Source organism: Apis laboriosa, unplaced genomic scaffold (genome assembly GCF_014066325.1).
Source record: "Apis laboriosa isolate Shangri-la unplaced genomic scaffold, ASM1406632v1 scaffold112_cov148, whole genome shotgun sequence".
Classification (NCBI taxonomy): domain Eukaryota; kingdom Metazoa; phylum Arthropoda; class Insecta; order Hymenoptera; family Apidae; genus Apis; species Apis laboriosa.
The window spans coordinates 152097-172324 of NW_025220865.1; the positions used below are offsets into that span (position 1 = coordinate 152097).

The 20228-nt window shown below is 37.5% G+C and overlaps 1 protein-coding gene across 2 annotated transcripts in view; it reads right to left on the minus strand.

Moving 5' to 3' along the window:
- Window positions 1–2174: 2174 nt before the first annotated feature.
- LOC122712697 (helix-loop-helix protein 11) overlaps window positions 2175–20228 on the minus strand; it is a 133506-nt gene continuing 115452 nt past the window's right edge. For both annotated transcript variants that reach the window (XM_043932513.1, XM_043932507.1), the window contains exons 3-6: window positions 8901–9051; window positions 7670–7935; window positions 6981–7435; window positions 2175–5513 (exon numbers count right to left, since the gene is read on the minus strand). In XM_043932513.1, coding sequence (XP_043788448.1) covers window positions 5180–5513; window positions 6981–7435; window positions 7670–7935; window positions 8901–9051 — 1206 coding nt within the window. In that variant the 3' untranslated portion in view covers window positions 2175–5179. The remainder of the gene's footprint in view (window positions 5514–6980; window positions 7436–7669; window positions 7936–8900; window positions 9052–20228) is intronic.

Genomic DNA, 20228 nt, shown 5'->3' on the forward strand with positions numbered 1-20228 from the left:
TTTTTTTTTTTTTTTTTTTTTTTTTTTTTTTTTTATATACGAGTTGGGAGAGCATGGTCTCTTCGTACCTGTCGCGATGCAAAGGGAAATGTTTTTACAAATGTGGTGGAACGAAGTGGAAAAACGTCGAAATAGTAGCGTCGAAAATCGTAGAAAAATGATGAACACGTCGAAAATCGTAGAAAAAGTTCTGTGTTGTTGCATTGCGTAAGGTACGAGAAACGTTATATTTTATCCTCCTTCATTTTTTTCTTTCTCTCTCACTTCTCTTCCCCTTTGTTTCCATCATTACCATTATCGCTTCTTCTTCTTCTTCTTTTTCGTCTTCGTCTTTTTCTTTTTCTTCTTCTTCTTTTCTTTTTTTTTATTCTTCTCTGCAACCTTGTATTTTCGTCATCCCTTCAACGTCGTACGTTCCTTAGGTAATCACGTGATATAACGTATGCAACATCGCTATAATAGATATATATATACACAGTACAATTACGGATTAGCGTTCACATTTATCATACCGATAGATAATATTAATAACATGGTTGTGTATTTTTCATCGTGTAACTCGCTGCTAACAATTCCTACGTATTCCCTAGCTGCTAAACGTTAACTAAAGTTTCTGCTTAATTCATATGCCAGTGTTTAATGTTTTTTTTTTTTTTCTTTTATCTCGTGATTTTTTTTTTTTTTTTTTTGCGTCTCTGTTTTGTCTTCGCTTATTCCCTTACGCGTACATATTTAAAACACAAGTCAATTACATCTAAATCCCTCTCGATAATAGGCATACCGGCATGCGTTGCTCGGAACTCAAATACACTCTTTCTTTCTTTCTTTTTTTTTCTTTTTTTTTTTCTTTTTTTTTGAATACATTGCGCTTTTTTTCCTCGTCGCGCTTCAACGCTGTTTGAAGTTTGAAAAATTAAAACTTGGTGTATATCGGTATCGAGATAATGATATCATGTAATCGGTTGTATCGAATGGCAATCGAAAGGATCCACAATATCAACTTGAAACAAGAAAAAAAAAAAAAAATATATATATATATATATATAGACCAAAAACAGGACGCATGTTATTATATATGCTGTAAGATTGATAATGTTCAGTTTGTTCTTTCATGTATGTCATCATAATGTATATATGACATGTCGATTAAAAAAAAAGGAAAAATATGAAGAAACAGAGGAAGAAAAAAATAGGCGGGAAATAAAAAAAAAAAAAGAAGATGCGATGGTAACGCAAACGAGAGGGGGAGGAGACGCGAAATAAGGGACGTGTTTGCGTATCGTGTGTCTAGCTATATAGCACTATTTCCCAATCTTTCTTGAATCGCGATTATCTTTCGTTATTTAATTATTATCAAAATAATTTCCCCTTAATATCTTGAATATATTCAATGGAATAGAATATTAAAATATCATTCTTACATCGAATTAAATATACGAAAAATTCGTTCGTTAAATTTTTTTGCACAATTTTATTTATAATAATAAATAAAATTTCAATTAACCAATTCCAATGAATGGAGCTATGATTGTTAAAGATCGCGATCCAACAAAATTGGAAATCGATAGAATAGAATAGCTATAGAATTCCATTTATTCGAACGAATTATTTCAATCGAATTACTTGATCAATTGTATCTCTGTTGTTAAATGATCTCCATTTATCGAATCGTATTTTTTTTTTTTTTAATTAAAAAATCTGAAGATGGAGAGAATTAACGAACTCTTATTATTATACGCGAATTGCTCATCCCTCGATAAGTCGGGATAAATGGAATCCTAAATCCTTGTAATTCAGCCGATCGGTGCTTTGCTCGCGTTCAACCCTATCGAATCGATCGTTCCTCCCCTCGAAAAGGCACGGGAAAATCATATCGACTCGTTGAGAAGCCAAGGGCTCGCTCGCTCGCTCGTTTCTTCGTCTTAATCTAAAAATATCGTGCTTCGTGTCAAACATGATTCGGTAGAAAAATGGAAAATTCGGGAAATGCGTATTTGCGAGGATCGTTGAAGCGGTGGTGGTAGTTGTGGTGGTAATTGCTCCCAGTGTTTCAGCCTTCTACGTTTCAATATGTATATATACATATATATTTTTATCGTTTCTTTTTTCTCTGGTATTTGTTTTTTTTGGGGGGGATTTATTTTTTTTTTTTTTTTTTTTTTTTTTTNCCAGTTCTCGCGACTCGGAAGGATTATTAGGGAGGGGGGAGGAGATTCTTTCTTTCGAGGAAAGGAAGGAAGGGGGAAGAGAAATACATACGGGGGAGGGAGTATTAAAAAAAGTGTACAAGCGATAGAAAAAGTCTGTCGAGTGTCGCGATAAACATGCATGCCGGAAACAATTTACGAGAAGGGAGTGAACGATCTTTAATATCGGCTCTTGCACGAAATATCAATGAAATTATCCGATCCGCCACGCTCGTTTTTTCCCTCGCGCTGCCAATCACTACTTATCTATACGAAGGAACAAAAGTCTGATTTACTCGATATTTGGCACAGATTAAACGGAATTTTCACCCTGCGTGTTGCTCACTTATCTAACTAACGCAATGGCGCGATGAGAACGCTTTCTACACATTCAAATGATTTCTTCTTTTCTTCTTCTTCTTCTTCTTCTTTTTCTTCTTTTTTCCCTCTTTCTTTATCATTAATCCTTCTCCCTTTCATTTTTCGAAAAATGTCGATACTTAATATAAAAGCGGTTCGCGGAAACGTCTATTACTTTTTTTTTCCCCATGGCTTTCTCTCTTGCTTCGATACATATTAATGTGTGTCAAATATTAAGCATATGTACGCATGTGTACGTGTAGTTTGCATATATGTATATATACGTGTACATATATACGTGTACATATATATATATATATATATTCGTGGATTTATATGCTCATGTATATAACAGATTCTGACGATATATCAATTATTATTATATAAGATATTTTTAGAATCGTGTGGAAGAAGAAGTCAAAATAGTAAAATGGTAAAATCGTCGTAATGTAATTCGTTTACCGATAATCACTCATTAATTTATCGAGTCATCGAGTTTAATAATTAAAGAAACTTTACTTTCATCTAATTTCATTCCAAATCAATATATAATAGATAGATAGATTTCCTTTATTTCTTTATTATTAAATATATATATATATATATATATCGTCAGAATTTACTTGTATGTATCGTGTATCTGGTGTCTTAATCGATCTTGTTCGTCTCGAATTCTCGCTCGTTTTCAATCTTTTTGTCACTGCGAACAACACTGGAACAACGCGATAGAAGTATGTGTTTGGAACGTTTGGAAAAAGCAAAATGAAAGAAAGGGGGACGCGAAGGGGGGACGGGGAGGGGAGGGAACAAGAAATTAAAAAAATATAATACGGCGTCGTCAAAAAGTGAACCTTCTCCTCGCGTACTTATTATATAAGTATCTCTAAGTGGATAGCTTCTTCTTTCTTTCCTTTTTTCTTTGAATTCTCGTAACAATATGTAAAAAAAAAGAGAAAGTAGATAAGTATTATGCGCGTGTATATATATACATACGTGTATATACATATATATACATATATATATACATATATATACATATATATATATATACATATATATACATATATATACACGCACAAATTCGCGGAAAAAGGGGGGATCTCGTACCAATTACACGTCTCATGTATATACGTTATATGTCGTGTGTACATATGTATACATCATCGGTACGATATACAGCATACGCAGCCTTACTTATCTATGAATAATTATTAATTGTGGTAGCAATTCATCTTAAGCCTACGAAAAAGAGAAAAGAAATGATAATATTATATCCTCGTAACACGAGGAGAGAAACGCTCGCTTCGCTGTCTCGATTCGCGAAGGGATGAATGGAGGGATGATGGGAAAGACGAATTCGACTTCGATGAAGAGCAATGTGAAGGAGCAATATAATAATAGGAGAGGATGAATCTTTCGAGATTCACGGGGGTGGAGGGGAAGTAAGACACATGGGGAATTGCGATTGTTCGCGAGCGGAGTTCTCGTCGATAAGAAAAGAAGAAAAAGGAAGAAGAAGAAGAAGAAGAAGAAGAAGAAAGAAGGAAGAAAAGAAGAAAGGAAAAAAGGAAGAAACGAGACACGCCGCGAACCGAAAGGTGATATTTACAAGAAGTAGCGAAAAAGGTAATAGCAAATGGTGATGATGGAATTGGGGGATGGAGCGTGAAGTGAAGAACGGGAGGCGCCTTGGGGGGGGGAGGGGGGGAGGGGGATGAATCGAGGGAAACATTTTCGACGACTCGGTGGCGAGGATCCTTTCGTCGAGCTTCGACTTTGGTCCTACCTTCGTTTCGAGTTTCCGACCGCGAATCCCTTCTCCTCTTCGAAATAAACTCGCGATCGGCTGCCTCCCTCTCCTCTCCCCGCGTTTCGGAAAACGGTTTCGTCGCGACTCGTCGAATCGTTCGATTGTGAAAAATTCGCGACCGCGAAGAAGAAGCTCGACACCCACCCCCCTCGAAACATACGCACGTGCATCAAACGTGCTCTGTGTGATCTGATCCGATCGAACGAACGAACGAACGAACGAAATAATAACAACAATTTTCTTTCTTTCTTTTTTTTTTTTTTTGACGCATGGATCCCGGATGGACACACGGGATCGAGAGAGATGGATCGAAACGAAGGCGGACACGACGACGGGCAGTAGGAACATACGGAAACGTCGACCGAACGCAACACCGACAATTAATAATGGCCGGTCGACGATTGCAACATCGAACGCAAGGAGACCTTCCCGAGCGTCTCTTCGAGGAAACGGAGCCTCCGGCTCGAGCGTAAAACATTGTCGCTGAAAAGATTCTTATATCTTCTTTCTCTCTCTCTCTCTCTTTCTCTCTCTCCCTCTCTCTCCCTCTCTTTCTCTCTCTCAATCTCTCTCTCCCCAATCTTCATCTTCTCGTCTCTCTTCTATGTACTTAACGCACTCACACGCTCTCTCTCTCTCTCTCTCTCTCTCTCTCTCTCTCTCTCACGCGTACAACACACTCTTTCTCGAAGCAAATTCCTCTCGATGTCTCGAATCGCGTCGCGGGATTTTTTTTCGATTGTTCGTTTTAATTCTCGAGCGGAGGCGAGTTTGCCGCGGCGGACGCGCGCGTTCAGTTTGCCGATCGCGACGCGCCTTTCGATCACGAGTGCTTCACCACGATCACGCCCGGCCGCTGTTGGGTCTGCTGTTGTTGCCTGTGGAACTGGAGGAACTCGGCCTGGAGTAGCCGCTGCTTCGCTGACGCTGCCGGCGACGCGCCGGGCGTCGTCGACGTTTTGCTCGACGTGATGGCCGTTTGTTTATTGGTCAACGCCAACGGCACGTCCTGGGCCGGCTCGTCGCTGAACAGATGGTCCCCTTCGAGGTGACGTATCGCTTCGACGATCGTTTCCAGATTCTGTCTCGAGGTGTTGGCCAGATAGAGTCTCGCCTGCGGGGACCCGTCGTCCAACGAGTTCGATGGCGACGGCAACCTGAAATTGAAATGGTTAATATCATTTTCTACGTGAGATTGTTCTTTTTTTTTTTTTTTTTTATTTATGTTACGTTATGTCGAATCGCAGATGAACACAGATGGACGCGTTGCGGATATATGATTCTGGGATATTAATGATATTAGAAAATGTAATAACGATGTATGTCGATGATCTATATATTTAGTCGAAGATCTATGGATATGGAAATAATTTGAATTAAAAATGATGAGTTGATGAAAAAAAGATCGTTAGTGGAAATAAATTTCGCGTAACGTCGAAAGTAATTTGGTAACGTTGCATAAAAATGATTCGATAAAACGAGTGACCTTTAAACTGGCTGTAATACATGTCTCGTTATCAGTCAAGTGGGATAATATTCGCAAGAGGAATCGTTACCAGCGCTTGATAAAACATTAATAAGACAAAGACACGTATTACTATTTACCTTGACATTTACCCTACATATTGAATGCAAGTCATATAAGTATACCATGTAAAGTTCATCGTAAAATTAAAACGCTTATATATCTCGTATACGAGACGATATTAATTTTATTACATAATACGAAATTCATTGAAACATTCCCATTACATATTATGTACGAATTTGATAATTACGTTTTCATAATGAAATTCGAGTCAGAATAAGAAATATATTTTATATTTATCATAAAAAGAAGTGACGCGCGGATCTCTGATTATTGACTCTTGGATCTGCACACCATAGATTAAGATTCACAATGCTGTATGAATAAATGTAATATGTAACCATTCAATGATAGATTGTATAAAAATATAAATAATATACATATGAAGTAGATTGTCTCAGATACCAAAATTAATCATTAGAAATATTTTTTAATATTTCTCAAGCATTTTAAAAATATCTAAAAAAAAATTCACAGCATCTCCAACCATTCTACATTGGGATTAGAATAAAATTTTAGAGCAACGATTTGAATACACCGCAAATTATATATAAACCTTTTCAAAAATGGAGTACAAATGATCCTCGTTGAAAATAAAAATTGCTTATTCAAAAATCGGATCAATAAAAAAAAGTTCACCTGCATACATATAATTTTCTAAAACCAAATAGTCGTGCAAATATCAGATCCAGATGCGCATGACCGACTTTTCATCGTGCATCTGTCTTCATTGTTTTCAATTCGAAAAACAAGGAAAGATCGCAAGATCGATCGTCTCGTCTTGCGGACTCGAGCCCCTCGAGCGACTTTTGTCCTTGCGATATCTCTCAGATTATACATCTACCTTAAGAAAAAAAAAAAAAAAAAAGAGAGAAAAAAAAAAGGCAAGAAAAAAACGTACAAGGACGAAAATCGCTCATCTGCATAATACCTCGACGCACGAATATTATATTATGGCAAAATCAGTTGCCGATCAATCGAAACGAGCGACGACTTACCTCTATAAAAAAAAAAAAAAGAAGAAAAATCTACTTACCTCTCGACTTCAACCTTCGGCTCCGCTTTCATCGCGGCTTCGAGGATGCTGGGCAGCCGCTGCGGTTCCGCGGCCGGTGAGAACGGTCTGGCGGGGCTGGTGGTGATGTACTGGGGTGACGCGTTCTTGAACTCCCCCGTACTCGTGGTGTACGTGACACGACTCGAGGAGGAGAACGAGTCGGCGGTAGTCTGCTCGTCGATCGCGGAGAACACCTGGTTCTGGCCGAACGTCACGATCTTTGGCGAGCCCGGGCCGGACTCCTCCTCTTTGATCTCCTCTGGTACCATGTCCGCGGGCTGTGGAGACAGGGGCGGTGAACTTGGATCCGGACTAGACGTTTCCACGGTCTGCGTCGTGCCAACCTGTGCCAAAGACACCACGGAAACTACCTGAAGCGCGGCAACTGCGTCCTCCGTTTCTTGAGCGATCACGTTGTCCGTGTGTTCGATCACCTGAGGGATGACAAATATTTTCCTTGTAATCGAATCTATATATTTCTTTTTCCTTTTGATAAAAACTTTTTATTTATTCGAGATACTCGGTTTGTATATATATATATATATATATATATTGAAATATAATATCAAGTAAGTATTCTTTAAGATATGTATATGACAAGGTATACGATAATTTTGTATATATGCATATAAATGTAGAAGCAAGCGTGGAGGGAAATATTGAAATACCTCGTGAGGTTGGTAAGTGATTAGCTGATTATCTCTAAATCTCTCCGGATACAGTTGATTCTGTATAACTCTCATTTGCTTCTCTAGACGCAACCTCGCGTGGCGTTCCCTCTCTAACTGTCGCCTCAGCTCTACCACCTCGTTGTTGACCACGGAATGTCCCTCCGTGGTTACCGTTATTACCGACAATGGTTCAGGGGACATGCTGCCCAATCCTTCGTCACCGCTCTCGCTAACGTGCATCGGTAGACTAACCACGACGCCTCCTGGAAAACGAAGAAATTTCACGCGAGGAATAAGTCGAGGAACGAAATTGTTCGAGACATGTTTTTAACGATTTTTTAAAAATTATTAACTCGAACGAAACGATCTCGAAAGGGTTGGTCATTAATCCGTGATAATTGATCGTTACTCGAGACGAGGCGGAAAATATGGGATCCTCTTTTTCATTCGACTTGAATTAACTCGAAAGTTTAATCGCGAGAATGGAGGGAGGGGAGGCAAGTTTCGATTCTATCGATCGGATCGCGCGCCACTTCTTTTCCTCCCCCTTGTGCACGGGATAGAATATCCGGGGATGGGGGATGGGGGAGAGGAGTCTGCAGGAATGTAATTACTCGCGCGAAAATGACGAACGACACCTTCTATATTAACTTTCGCCACTGCCGCCAACAAATTAAAAAATTCCCCTACGAGATGTTGGCGATAAGTCAGTATCATGAAGCAAGTTATTCTTCGAATATCGGCGACTAAATTAGTGATGATTCCGCGGCTAACGTTTCGTCGTTCTCTGGTTTTTTCTTCTTTTTTTCTTCTTTTTTTTTTTTTTTTTTCGACGATAATATTTTTACGATCGTGCCACGATCATTTAAATAAACTCCGTTATTTAAAATTTTCCTATGATTATCTTTTTATTTATGTATCTCATCACATTTATTATTAATTTTATTATTAATGAATATTTTTACGATGATACTTTATTCATGCAGCCCGTCATTTTTATTACGTTTTAAGATTAGAAAGTACGATTTTACGATTCATCATAAATTATGATTAAGCGTAAGTATGAAATTAATTTTGATTCGTTTATTTCATTGCTTTTTCATTCGTTTTAAAATTCAATATATCGTCTCGAAGGATTATATAATGTACGTTAATTGACGGCTTGTTAGAGTTGTCACGAGCAAAATTCAATTATCTTTCCGAGGGAAGAGATTAAAAAGATATTCACCTTGATTATCTGGTTTGCGTTTCTTGATCGGAACATCGCCACCCTCGTGCTGGTTAACCAGTCGTTTCAATTGACAATTCTGTGACAACAGTTGGGTCTTTTCTTGTTCCAGCTGGTATATATATTCGGCAGTCTGCTGAAGTATCGCAGCCTGAAATGAAAATAATAGTTTTTTTTTTTTTTTCTTTTCTTATTTTATTTATAAGTTAAAATACTTTCCCTTAAATTATTTTGTTAAATATATTGTTAACATTCTCTACTCTCTTCTTCCAGGCAGATTCTTCGACGGATTTAATAAATTACTATGAATAATATATAATCCTCATACATATTTTCTCCGCATCAATATCCATTCCATCCATATTAAATCAGACGCTTACTAAATAATTTCTACAACACACACAACACACATACGGGAAAAAATCAATTCTCTGTTTGAAATATATACATATATACATATATAGAGTAACATTTGATTAAATTTGCAAGCCTTAGAAATCTTCGATTTTTCTTTCGAAAGTATACAAATTTTTTTCAGAAATGAGGATGTACGAAAAGAAATCTGATCGAAAAGACGAAACATTATTCCCACCTGATTTTTTTCAGAAATAAAAAAGGAAAAAAAACAGAACAGTTTCTGATTTCCCACGTGATCTTTCTCGGAAATAAGAAATCGGAATATCGTAAAAAAAAAAAAAAAAGAAAAAAAAAAAAGAAACGCATCGAAAACTGGGTCGTGTTATGTTAAAAAGAATCGAGATTAACGAGGTATACAGGTGTTCCATAAACGACATGCATCGAAAGGTAAAAAAAAAAAGGGGTAAAAGATACTTCCTGTTTACATGGTTTAAAGGCGATTTTCTCTGCGCAATAAAATCCAGAATGGCGACGTACATATTATACATATATATATATACATTATATATATATATATATATATATTGTACGCATCGTACGCACGTACTACGTCGTAGTAAAACACGGCGAAAACAAAAGGGCCAATTGATACCGAGTCGAAGGTAACGGGCTGGCTGTGTGTACGTTTCGCACCTGCCGACAGGTGGTCAACGAACAGATGCCCCTGTTTAGCCCTGAAGCTTCCTCGCGATGCACCAGCGTCTTTCCTGTTCTTCCATCCGGAGATATGCATTTAAAAATATGTACATATACGTGTCACCTTTCGTGGAATTTGTGTGACACGAGGAATGTTTAATTGGATTATATATATTTTTTTTTTGCTCCGAGGAGAATTTATCATTCTTATTCTCCATTATTCGAGATCAATATTCGGTAAGTTCTTTTCTTCTTCTTCCTTTCTTTTCTTTTTTTCTTGATTTCAACGTATCGTAATTTACCAGGCGACGTATCAAATCGTCGTCGTTTGGTTAAGTTCTAAACTATCGAAACTACTGTTATGAATCTAATGTTATGAAATCGTATATAGTATCAAGCACAGTGCGTGAACGTTGATGAAGGAAATCTTAACGATGCGTTAACGGCGTATCACATTGCGAATCACGCGCATTCACAATAAGCTTCTGACATCATCGGTTAAAATCTCTGGTTTTAGAAACGAGTAACGAGTCTAAATACGAACGAATTGGAAAGAGGGGGAGAAATTTTTAAAAAAGGAGCGTGACGTCAAACGTGCGTAGAGAAAAGAAAAGAAAAATCATCGAATCGTCACAGAAAGATGATATATATATATATATATAGAGAGGTATATAAATATGCAAATGGGCGAAAAGAATAGAGGGAGGAGAGGAGGAAACGAAAGAAATTTGATGAAGGATAAGATTAAAAGGAAACTTGTCAAACGAGAGTAACGAGATAGATTGAAGTGGAGCCTCTTATGGAGAATATTTGAGAGGAGGAAGAAGGGAAAGAAACGGTCCACGATGGAATTCAATAAAGGGAGGAGACGAGGAAAGGGAAATATTGCGCGAGGAATGGAAAATGATGTCTCGGGAGAGAGAGAGAGAGAGAGAGAGAGAGAGTGGTACGTCGACGATTAGAGTAAGAAAAGAAGAGAAAATCTCTGAGAAAGGATACTTGTCACTCGTGAGACAAAGATTATTTTACTTGGGAAAAGCTATAATTATCAGAACTATGATTTATTTATCAACGAATTTAAAAAAAATATATATGTATATTAAATTTCTTTTCTTGCGTGTAAAAAACGCATTTATTGTAAAGTAAAATTGGAGAATAAAAGTTTCAAATAGTATTTCAAACTTTCAAGCTACTATTGCATTGAGAGGTTTGAATGGAAAAGAAAGAACAACGAAGAAAGAAAGAAAGAAAGAAAGAAAGAAAGAAAGAAAGAAAGAGGCGTAAAGGAGGAGTTTTAACGAGAGAAAGATGAAAAGAAGGAAGGGTGCCTCGACAATAATATCATCGGTCAAAGGAACCGGATACCAAAAGGAGTACGGTGGCTCTCTTATTATTGCGTTCGCGTGTAAGATCGATCTTAGAGGCGAAATCGCAAACGCGCACTCGGCATCTGTTGTGGACGCAAAAAAAAAGAAAAAAAATTTGAACGAAAGAAAAAAAAACGCTACCCTTTGCTTTGTTCCTCTTTGTTCCGCGACCGTGCAATTAAAAAAATCCAGGATGCGAGCGGAAATATAATCCGAATCCGCATTTGGCGAATCTGACACTCCCTTTGCAAATAAATTTTAAGCAAAGATTATAAACAAAAAGGAAATCTCACAATTATTTTTCAAATGTATATATATATATATGTATATCATTCCAATTTCCCGCCCTATTAGTTCTGTTACTTTAATGCTCGTGGAACACCAAAGTAGTTTGATTACGTATCGCGTGACTCGATCGTTTAAATTCGAGGCGAGTCGTTTTTTAACTCTGGACAATTGGCAATGCGAAGGGAAAGGTATAGAAATGTTTGTCGTTCTTTCCAATGTGTTTTCAAGAACAGCGGTGATCGGGCTTCAATTTCAAAGGCGTAATGGCGGACCAAATCGTATTATTGCGTGTCGATACGCATTTTCGTATTCAACGATCAGCTATAAGATTCTTTAATAATTTACATTTTATAACCCTAAAAACGTAAATTATTATAATATCGTATAATAATATTTGTACTGATAAATAATTTTTCTATTTCCTTCTAGATCGAGATCATCTATAAATTTACTTTCTTCTAAAATACTCGCACGAGTTCCTGTTAAAAAAAGTAATTATGGTTAGTTTTATTAAACAACGAATCGTCATTGTACATTGACAAGCGATACGAATACAAAGAAAAAGATATATGACAATTGTGAACGAGGTCGAAGCCTGAATATCAATCACATTTTAAACACGACTTTAATTTAAATATATTCTTATACTTTGTAAATCATTCGAACATCGGACGAAGAAGAGAGAGAAACTTAAAATTGAACTTAAAAGAAAATTAAATTCACAATGTGATAAATTTTAATTTCAAAAAGAAAAAGAAAAAGAAAAATATACAGTTATTGCCCTCGCAAAAATCTTTCCTCTTTTTTTATCTCTCTCCACATTTACATATCTACATTCTTCTCTCGAAGAAACTCGACTCTACAGTTTAAGAATCGCGGTTTTACGCTCGCTTTATTGTTTTAGATTGGCGTGACCATCGTTGCGAGCAACGAGGGGTTAACTATAATCGCAGGAATAAACGAGGACAAGACGTTTGCTCGTCCAAACAGAGAGAGAGAGAGAGAGAGAGAGAGAGAGAGAGAGAGAGAGAGAGACAGAGAGAAGAAAGCGACGCAACGAGGCAGGAGAGAAACGGTTTCTACGACGATTAGGGAGGCCGGAAGGCCATGTGCACGGTTTCTTCGACCAGAGCTCCGACGCACGTGCCGAAATCTCGTTAATATACTATTCTGCAAAGTCGTGGCAGGCCAAGGTCGATCCTCGAGCCCGTTTCCTGAACACAGGGCACAGATAGCGATTTATCATTGAAAACAGAGAGAGAGAGAGAAAAAGAGCCGATCCGAGTTGGCCAATTTTTTTTTTTTTTTTTTTTCTTTTAAATAAATCCGCTTCGAAAATCTCATGCGAATAATAAAATTTTTTTCTAGCGACCTCGATCGAGATGCAAAAAATCTTATAGATATACAATTGATACCTCTCTACGAGGCTAAAATTTTTATCACACGATTAAAATGCTGTGTTTAATTTAACAAGTAAGCGCAACAATTTAAATATTCCGTATTCGTTACTGTAAGAACTAAGATTTACTGGTGAGAGTAGCGACAATTAAAGGGGATACAATTAAAACATCAGAGATCGATAATTTTCAATCGGAAATAAATCGTGGATGCGGAGATAAAATACGGAAAAATCGAATCCGAGTTTTCTATCATTTCTAGCGATTCGCGGTATCGAGATTTCACGTACGACACGTGTTATCCCAGCTGGGGTTTTTATCGGGGCGGCAATTTTTCGCCGTAAATCGCCTATTTTCCCGGCCTGGTGCCGCGCTGGAAAAATCAGGATACGACAGCTGTGACCGTGACTGAATGGGCTGACGACACGGCCGATCGATAAGAGGCGAAAGACTAGAGAGGGTATAATGCGGCGTGCAGCTGGCCGATCGAAAGAAAGGAAAGTTCACAGCCGTAGAACGTTATCCAGTACGGGGTTATCCAGTTCGTGACCCTACCTGTTCGACATCATTTCCACGTGGACATCCGATTCTGGGCGCGTGAAATTTCTGTTCGATAACGAGGGGAAAAAAATGTGAAATTCACTGAAAAAATGTGAAACAATGATATCAAAAATATGGATTATTATTATTATTACTATGTATATATGTATATATATATTTTTAGATCAAAGATATCGTTACGAGTTTCACGAACGAGTTTGAGCGCGAAACGATGGATATTGATTGGAATGCGAATAATAAAAATTTGATCGGAGGAGAGATGCTCTTTTGTTAGTAGATATATGTATATATATATATATTTTCTAACTATTTATTTTTTATCACGTGCACATGGAGAAATGGAATCTCGCATAACAGGTGCGAGCGATGGATATGATATGAAATGATATACGAGTGAATGTAATTCTAAGAATACACACGAATGCATCGTGTCACGTGGTGTGGAGAGAACACAAGTTCCGTATACGTGTATGTGCCTGCGATCTTTTAAAAATGCGACACAAGAGAGAATGGTGTCACGTGTAATATAAATAGAATCGAATTATCTTCCGTAGATTCTACATTATGCTGCTATAAAGTATCCTGGAAAACTTAAATTCCCGTGAAATCACGAGATATTAAAGATATCAAGAAAAGCCTCGTAAGTTGTCGAGGGACAGAACGAGTCGAGGAGGAAGTGGCGCCGTAGACAAAATAAATAAATAAATAAATAAATTTATAAGTGGCCATCTCTGTCCAGATTTCTCACTATACTCTCGTAATTTCCTTGATAGACGGTTTTTACAAACGCGTTTTCAACTGGTAGAGGGGAGGAGGGGATCCGCATAAAATTAACATTTTCTTGGGGGCCATTCATAACCGCGGCGGTTGTAGTTTTAGGGGGTTTTACAACAGGCTCTGCCGCGCCACGCCGGCCGGATTTCATTGCGTTTTCTCTTCTCATGCCCCTCGGTGAACCACTAATTTCCCCGTAATGCGTGGATTCGCAATTAGCCGTAAATTTGCAGGCCTGGCCTTGCCATCTCGCGGAAACGTTTCGACGCTTTTACGATCGAGATACGGATGGTTCCAAGCTATATTTTTTAACCCTTTACAATTTTCACACTAATTTTAATAATAAAATTTTGGAGATGTAAATCGAATTTATTAAACGTAAATAAGGATGAATTTTGAAATCTAATTGAATTTGGAAGGAGAAAACATTGTAAGTTTAATTGATTACTCGACTCGATAAAAAAAAAACAGAGTTAAATCTTCGTTTAAAAATATTATCCGATATATGATAGAACATTGTTGGATGAAATACACTTTTGTTGGTTGAAACAAAAACACGAAGGAGGCCAAAGTGGAAAAGAGAATAAGGAGATAAAAATACGATCCCCCGGTTTGAAATGCAATCTTGCTTAGCTAACGTGAACGCTTTACCCGCCACTGTATGGTCTATTAAAGCGAACGAGAATTGCAAATTACCTGCATTCGTTCGTCTGTCGTGGCACATTGCGGTCAAGCGTCCCGGCGCCGCCAGACGATGCCGCAAATGCGGCACACCTCGTGCTCCAGCGCCGACCGGAAGCGTGTAGGAATAATACGCATTCCTTCTTTGTTCCAACCGCTTTTTCCTCCTCCACTTTTCCACGCATTCGACATTTAACATTTTTCTTCGAATGCGAGAAATGCAAATCGCGAAAGGAATTGATCAATCTACTTAATAAACGTAGCCACCAGGCCTCTTCCTGAAAATCATTTACATCAGGAATTTTTTTCATCAGGAAGGAGGAATTTTTCTCGCTTCTTATTAAGAAAAGGGGTAGGTATACTTTTATTAATTAAACAAATATTAAATTTAAGTGTTTGATAATACTAGGAGTTTTAACGAATTTTTATTACATCGCGGAATCCCTTTTTTATTTCAATTCCTTCCTCTCCTCTTGATATTCGAAAAATCAGATTTCGAAGGAAAGGACGCGGGAGGAGAGGGGACAACGGGTGTGTATATGCGAGAAAAGAAATAAGAAAGGGAGGAGGGAGCGTGTGGCTGGCAGAGAACCGGACTGCAGTGGGGGGAAAACGTTATGCAACTGCATTCTGAACGTGGCGTACTCTCGTGCATACGTGCACTCGAGGACATTACTCCCTGCGTGGCGAGTCCGCAGCCCGTTTCGTCCGGAGCCGTGCTCGGCGAGCAGCACCAGGCCGATCCAAAAAGACCGGGAAACCGCGACGATGGCCAAAATATCTGGTCAACCGGTGATCTGCGCCCGGAAATCGATGCTCGGCCTTCCTTCCAAAACGGTTCCATCCACTTTTCACCACCGTCGAATTCCATTATCCGCCCCTGCCAAACGATCCAGACCCCGATTCCTCCACTTTTAACCCCGGCCTCCACTGTCTGGCGCCGTTTAAACGTCCCGCCCCCGCTTCGTCCGTTGTATACGATGCCGTATGATTAGAAATGAGATCAAGTGATAAAAGGATCCATTCTTTTTTTTTTTTTTGAATTTTTAAATTAAAGTTTGAACCAGTTCCTATTTTATAATCGATGATGTATATTTCGAGTATATTTGAATTATGCACGTTATAGTTATAATTTAGATTGATCGACAAGAGTTTCAAATTAAATTTTCTCTTTTCAAGTTAAATCCAATATTCGTACAAAATTTTCAATAGAATCGTGACTCCGTTGAAAAATGTTGTTAAAAAATATTTCGTATATATAATTTTCAATGGGAGCAGTTAGCAGTTAACAGGTATCTAAAACTATAAGAACACAGAATATAGATATATATATATATATATATGTGTCTGTGTGAGAAGTAGGAACAATTCGCGCAAAATTCTACCGTTAATACTAAACTAACAGGAATCTAACGTTCCACCATTTAACGCATCATCGTCTAAAAGGCAATGGAATGCACCGAGACACGTTCCCAGACACGATATGGGGTACTCATATTATGCGCTGTATCCATTCTCGACCTTGCACGCGGCTCCGTGATCGTCTTAGAAGGGTTCATTAACATAAATACATAACGTTCGCGTAACAACATTCGCGACGTGGTTCAACATACCCGAGAGCTGGCGGCCGTTAGAGCTTGCTGACTCTATAAAATGTAACCGTGCGGAATGCGCGTGGGAATGGGAGGTGGTGCAAGGGAAAGAGAGACGGCGAAAGGAGAGTGGTTTAGTGGCGTGGTGGTGGTGGCGGCTCTGATCGGCCGCGATCGTTTCCATTATTTAAACACTCGAAAAACCATTAGTCTTTTTACGCGTTTTTTGCTTCTCCGTTTCTTCTCTGGAGTGGGAACTCGGCTTCCTTTCCCTCGCTCCTCTTTCCTCTTTCTCGATTATGCAAATCGATCGTTCGCCTTCGATTAAATTACCGTTGCATTAAATTTTTTTTTTTTTTTTTTTGGCTAAATTAAATTTTCTCTTTTCAAGTTATCCAAATCCCGGATGGCGAAGTTAGATTCTAGGTAGTGGGTAATTTTTAATTCGAAAACTTTAAGGACTTAAGTGTCCATTAAAATTTGAGGTAAGTAAAATTGTAGAATATTATGCGAATTACGCGTTCTTTTTCTATTTGATTGATCGATGAATGTTTCTTTTTTTTTTTCTTTATTTTTTATATGTTTCGCTCGCTGTTTATCGCGCTCTTGGAAATGGAATTTCGGAATGAATTTCGAACGAGAGAGAGAGATAAAATGGTGAACAAAGGTTGACACCGATCGTTATCGATTATTTCGAGCGTATCGATGACTTGGCAGAGGTCACCTCCTCCGGTGACAAGAGAATCCAGATTCGATCTCGAATTGCAGACGATGGAAACTATCGTGTTTTTATCGTGGCTCGAATAGAAATTTGTATTGGAGATATTAAATTATCCCGTAAATAATTCCCGTAATTTTAAAATTTCCAATTTCCAATTATAATAAAGAATCGTTAAAATTTTTTTTTAATATAACGTAATCTTTGTAAATGCAAATAACTCATCGTAAATCACATGTTTTCTTCTGAGATTTTAATTGAAAAGAAATATTTGAAAAAAGAAACTTTAAAAATCCGCTTATGAAAAAAAATTGAAATTCAAGCATGGAAATATTTACTTTTAGAACAACAACAATTCCTAGATCTAATGCGTTTAAATGATTATTTAATAAAAAATAATCATTTGATTCAACGCATGTAACGCTTATCTAAGATTAAATCTTACATTAATAAGAAATTGTTGTATATTAATGTTACGTTTAGAGAAGATGCCTGTCACGTTAATCATTTCGCTCGTTTATGCTAACTGCTCTTTTAATGAGATTTTAATGCTTCCTTGTAAGATCAAGAAATCAAGTTTATTTCAGTTTACTATTCGCTCTGCACGCGATCGGTCTTTTTAATTCAAAATTACGTCACGTGTTTATCTTATCGGGCCGATTGGAGAGAAGAAAAACAGGCAGTGTTGTTTGTTTTCAGAAATTAGAATTCAATACGGAGGAGAATAAATGTGATTAAAATTCACGAGAAATGGGACGGCATCCTCAAAAACAATAAGTGGATCACGCCACTGAACGAGATAAATCTCTCACTGATTTTATTCGCTGGATTTAGAGATTTTTCTTAAATCTCACGCGCTTCTACGATCGAAGTGACGAATTCGAAAGTGTCGTGGAATATTCTAATTACGGAAGAAAAATTCGGCGAGGCGATCTCTCGATCGAGAAAGATAACGGTGAAATTTCTTCGAGTTGATGCAGCTGAGAAGTACAAGAAGTACTGTGTTTATTCTTATATAGAGGGGGAAGGGATAAAAAAATTTCTGGAGAAAGGAGAAATTCTCCTGGAGAGTGTACCTTTCCTTATTCGCATAAATCTTAGTATTTCATACTTGGAAATAACACGTTTCAGAGTTTTTTAATTGGTCGGAGTGCAAAATATTTTCGAATTATTATTGGGAAGAATTGTATTTGAACAAGAAGATCGAAGTATGAAATTGAGAGGAAAAATTTGAACAAGGAGAAAAAAGAAAAGAAGAAGAGTGATGAGTGACAAAAAAGTAACAACCGTGATACAGGTGACTTGAATTGATTCATTCTTCCGTGAATGCGATACTGTCGTGTGTCTCTGAAATTCGTAAAATCGACAGCGTGTTTCTCTTGCAAATATTTTTATTTGGATGATACGCACTTATCGTCATTTCGCTTCGTTTATTATATTTAAAATCGTACAATGTTCGATAACATTTTCAACTACAGTTAAAAACATTATTTATAGACATGTAACGTACGTATATCGTGATTTTTGAAAGGTAAAAAATTTTAAATACAAACATCGAAGGCAAATATTGATATCCGTTTTTAATATTTTCAGAGAGAAAGAATTTTTAAAGAGTCGATCTGTATCATCGATTCCAATAGAAGCGCAATAATTCTTCAATCTTGAACAAATTATATATAAAATCCGTGACTGGACCTTTTATAATCAAAACTCTTTTTTTTTCGCAAACAACGAAATGCTTCGAATATTCGTTGTCAAAACAAGAAAAAAAAAAAAAAAAAATTCGTATACTTGTGTGATCGAGCGTTCGTTTGAATGAAAAGAGGGGAGGGAGTGGAAAAATCGGCAAACGAACGCCACGGGTGAGAAAATTAAAAGAGAAAACAGCGGGATGAGAAATATACCTGACACTTTAATCCTGTAGAGACTGCGGTGGGACAACTGTATTCCCAGGAGAGTCAACACTGATAGCAACGGCCATGCAATTACCGGCTTCAGCCCGAGCCATGGAAAAGCCGGTAATTAGTTAACGTGCTCCAGATTCGATGTTTGAGCAGATAAGCTGACAGCCTGACCGCGGATGCATGCGATTCATGCGGCTTGATTCACGGCCATGGTCAAGGTCGTCTAGTAAATTCCATCACCTATTGTACCGGGCCAGCTGCGACCTTTCACGCAATTATATCAATTTCCGTTTTGCGACCGATATCAACCGGAATCCGTAGTGTACGCATCTGATTGATCCACGAGAAGCTTTTGTCTTGCAAACGAAAGCTTGGTTAATTATTTATTTATTTATTTATTTATTTATTTTTGCAGTTAGTATTGGTTTCTTTCTAATGCATGTAATCGAGGGATATAGAGAGAGAGATAAATATTTTTTTAAAAAATTAAAGAATATTAATTAAGTATAATTTTATAAGACTGAAGAAAGAAACTAAAAAAATTTATTATCTACCCGCTATTTTTATACCTTATTCTCTATTACCTTTATTTTTAGATTTCTGAAATAAAGATGAGATCGATCGTGATATCGATAACACATTGCTTAAAATTAATATTGATTTGAAGTACCTTTTCGCGAAGTACCTAGTTCCAGAAGAGTAACTCCTGAATGGGTGGAATAGTAAAACTTTGTAATCGACATGTTACACAACCGCAACCTTCGGTTCCTGATGTACACAACAGTAAACTAGATTTAATTCGTCTCGGTTGTGGCTGCCCTGGAGAACGTAACGACGTCAGTGCCACTTAAGCCAACTAAGCAATAGCTGCCAATTCGTCTCGAGTTAAACAACTTCCGATTTATTTTCTTTCTTTATGTTTTTTTTTTGTTTTCTTCTTTTTTCTTTTCCCCTGTCTACGTGTAATAGGAAATAACACTTTGAATCAATCGA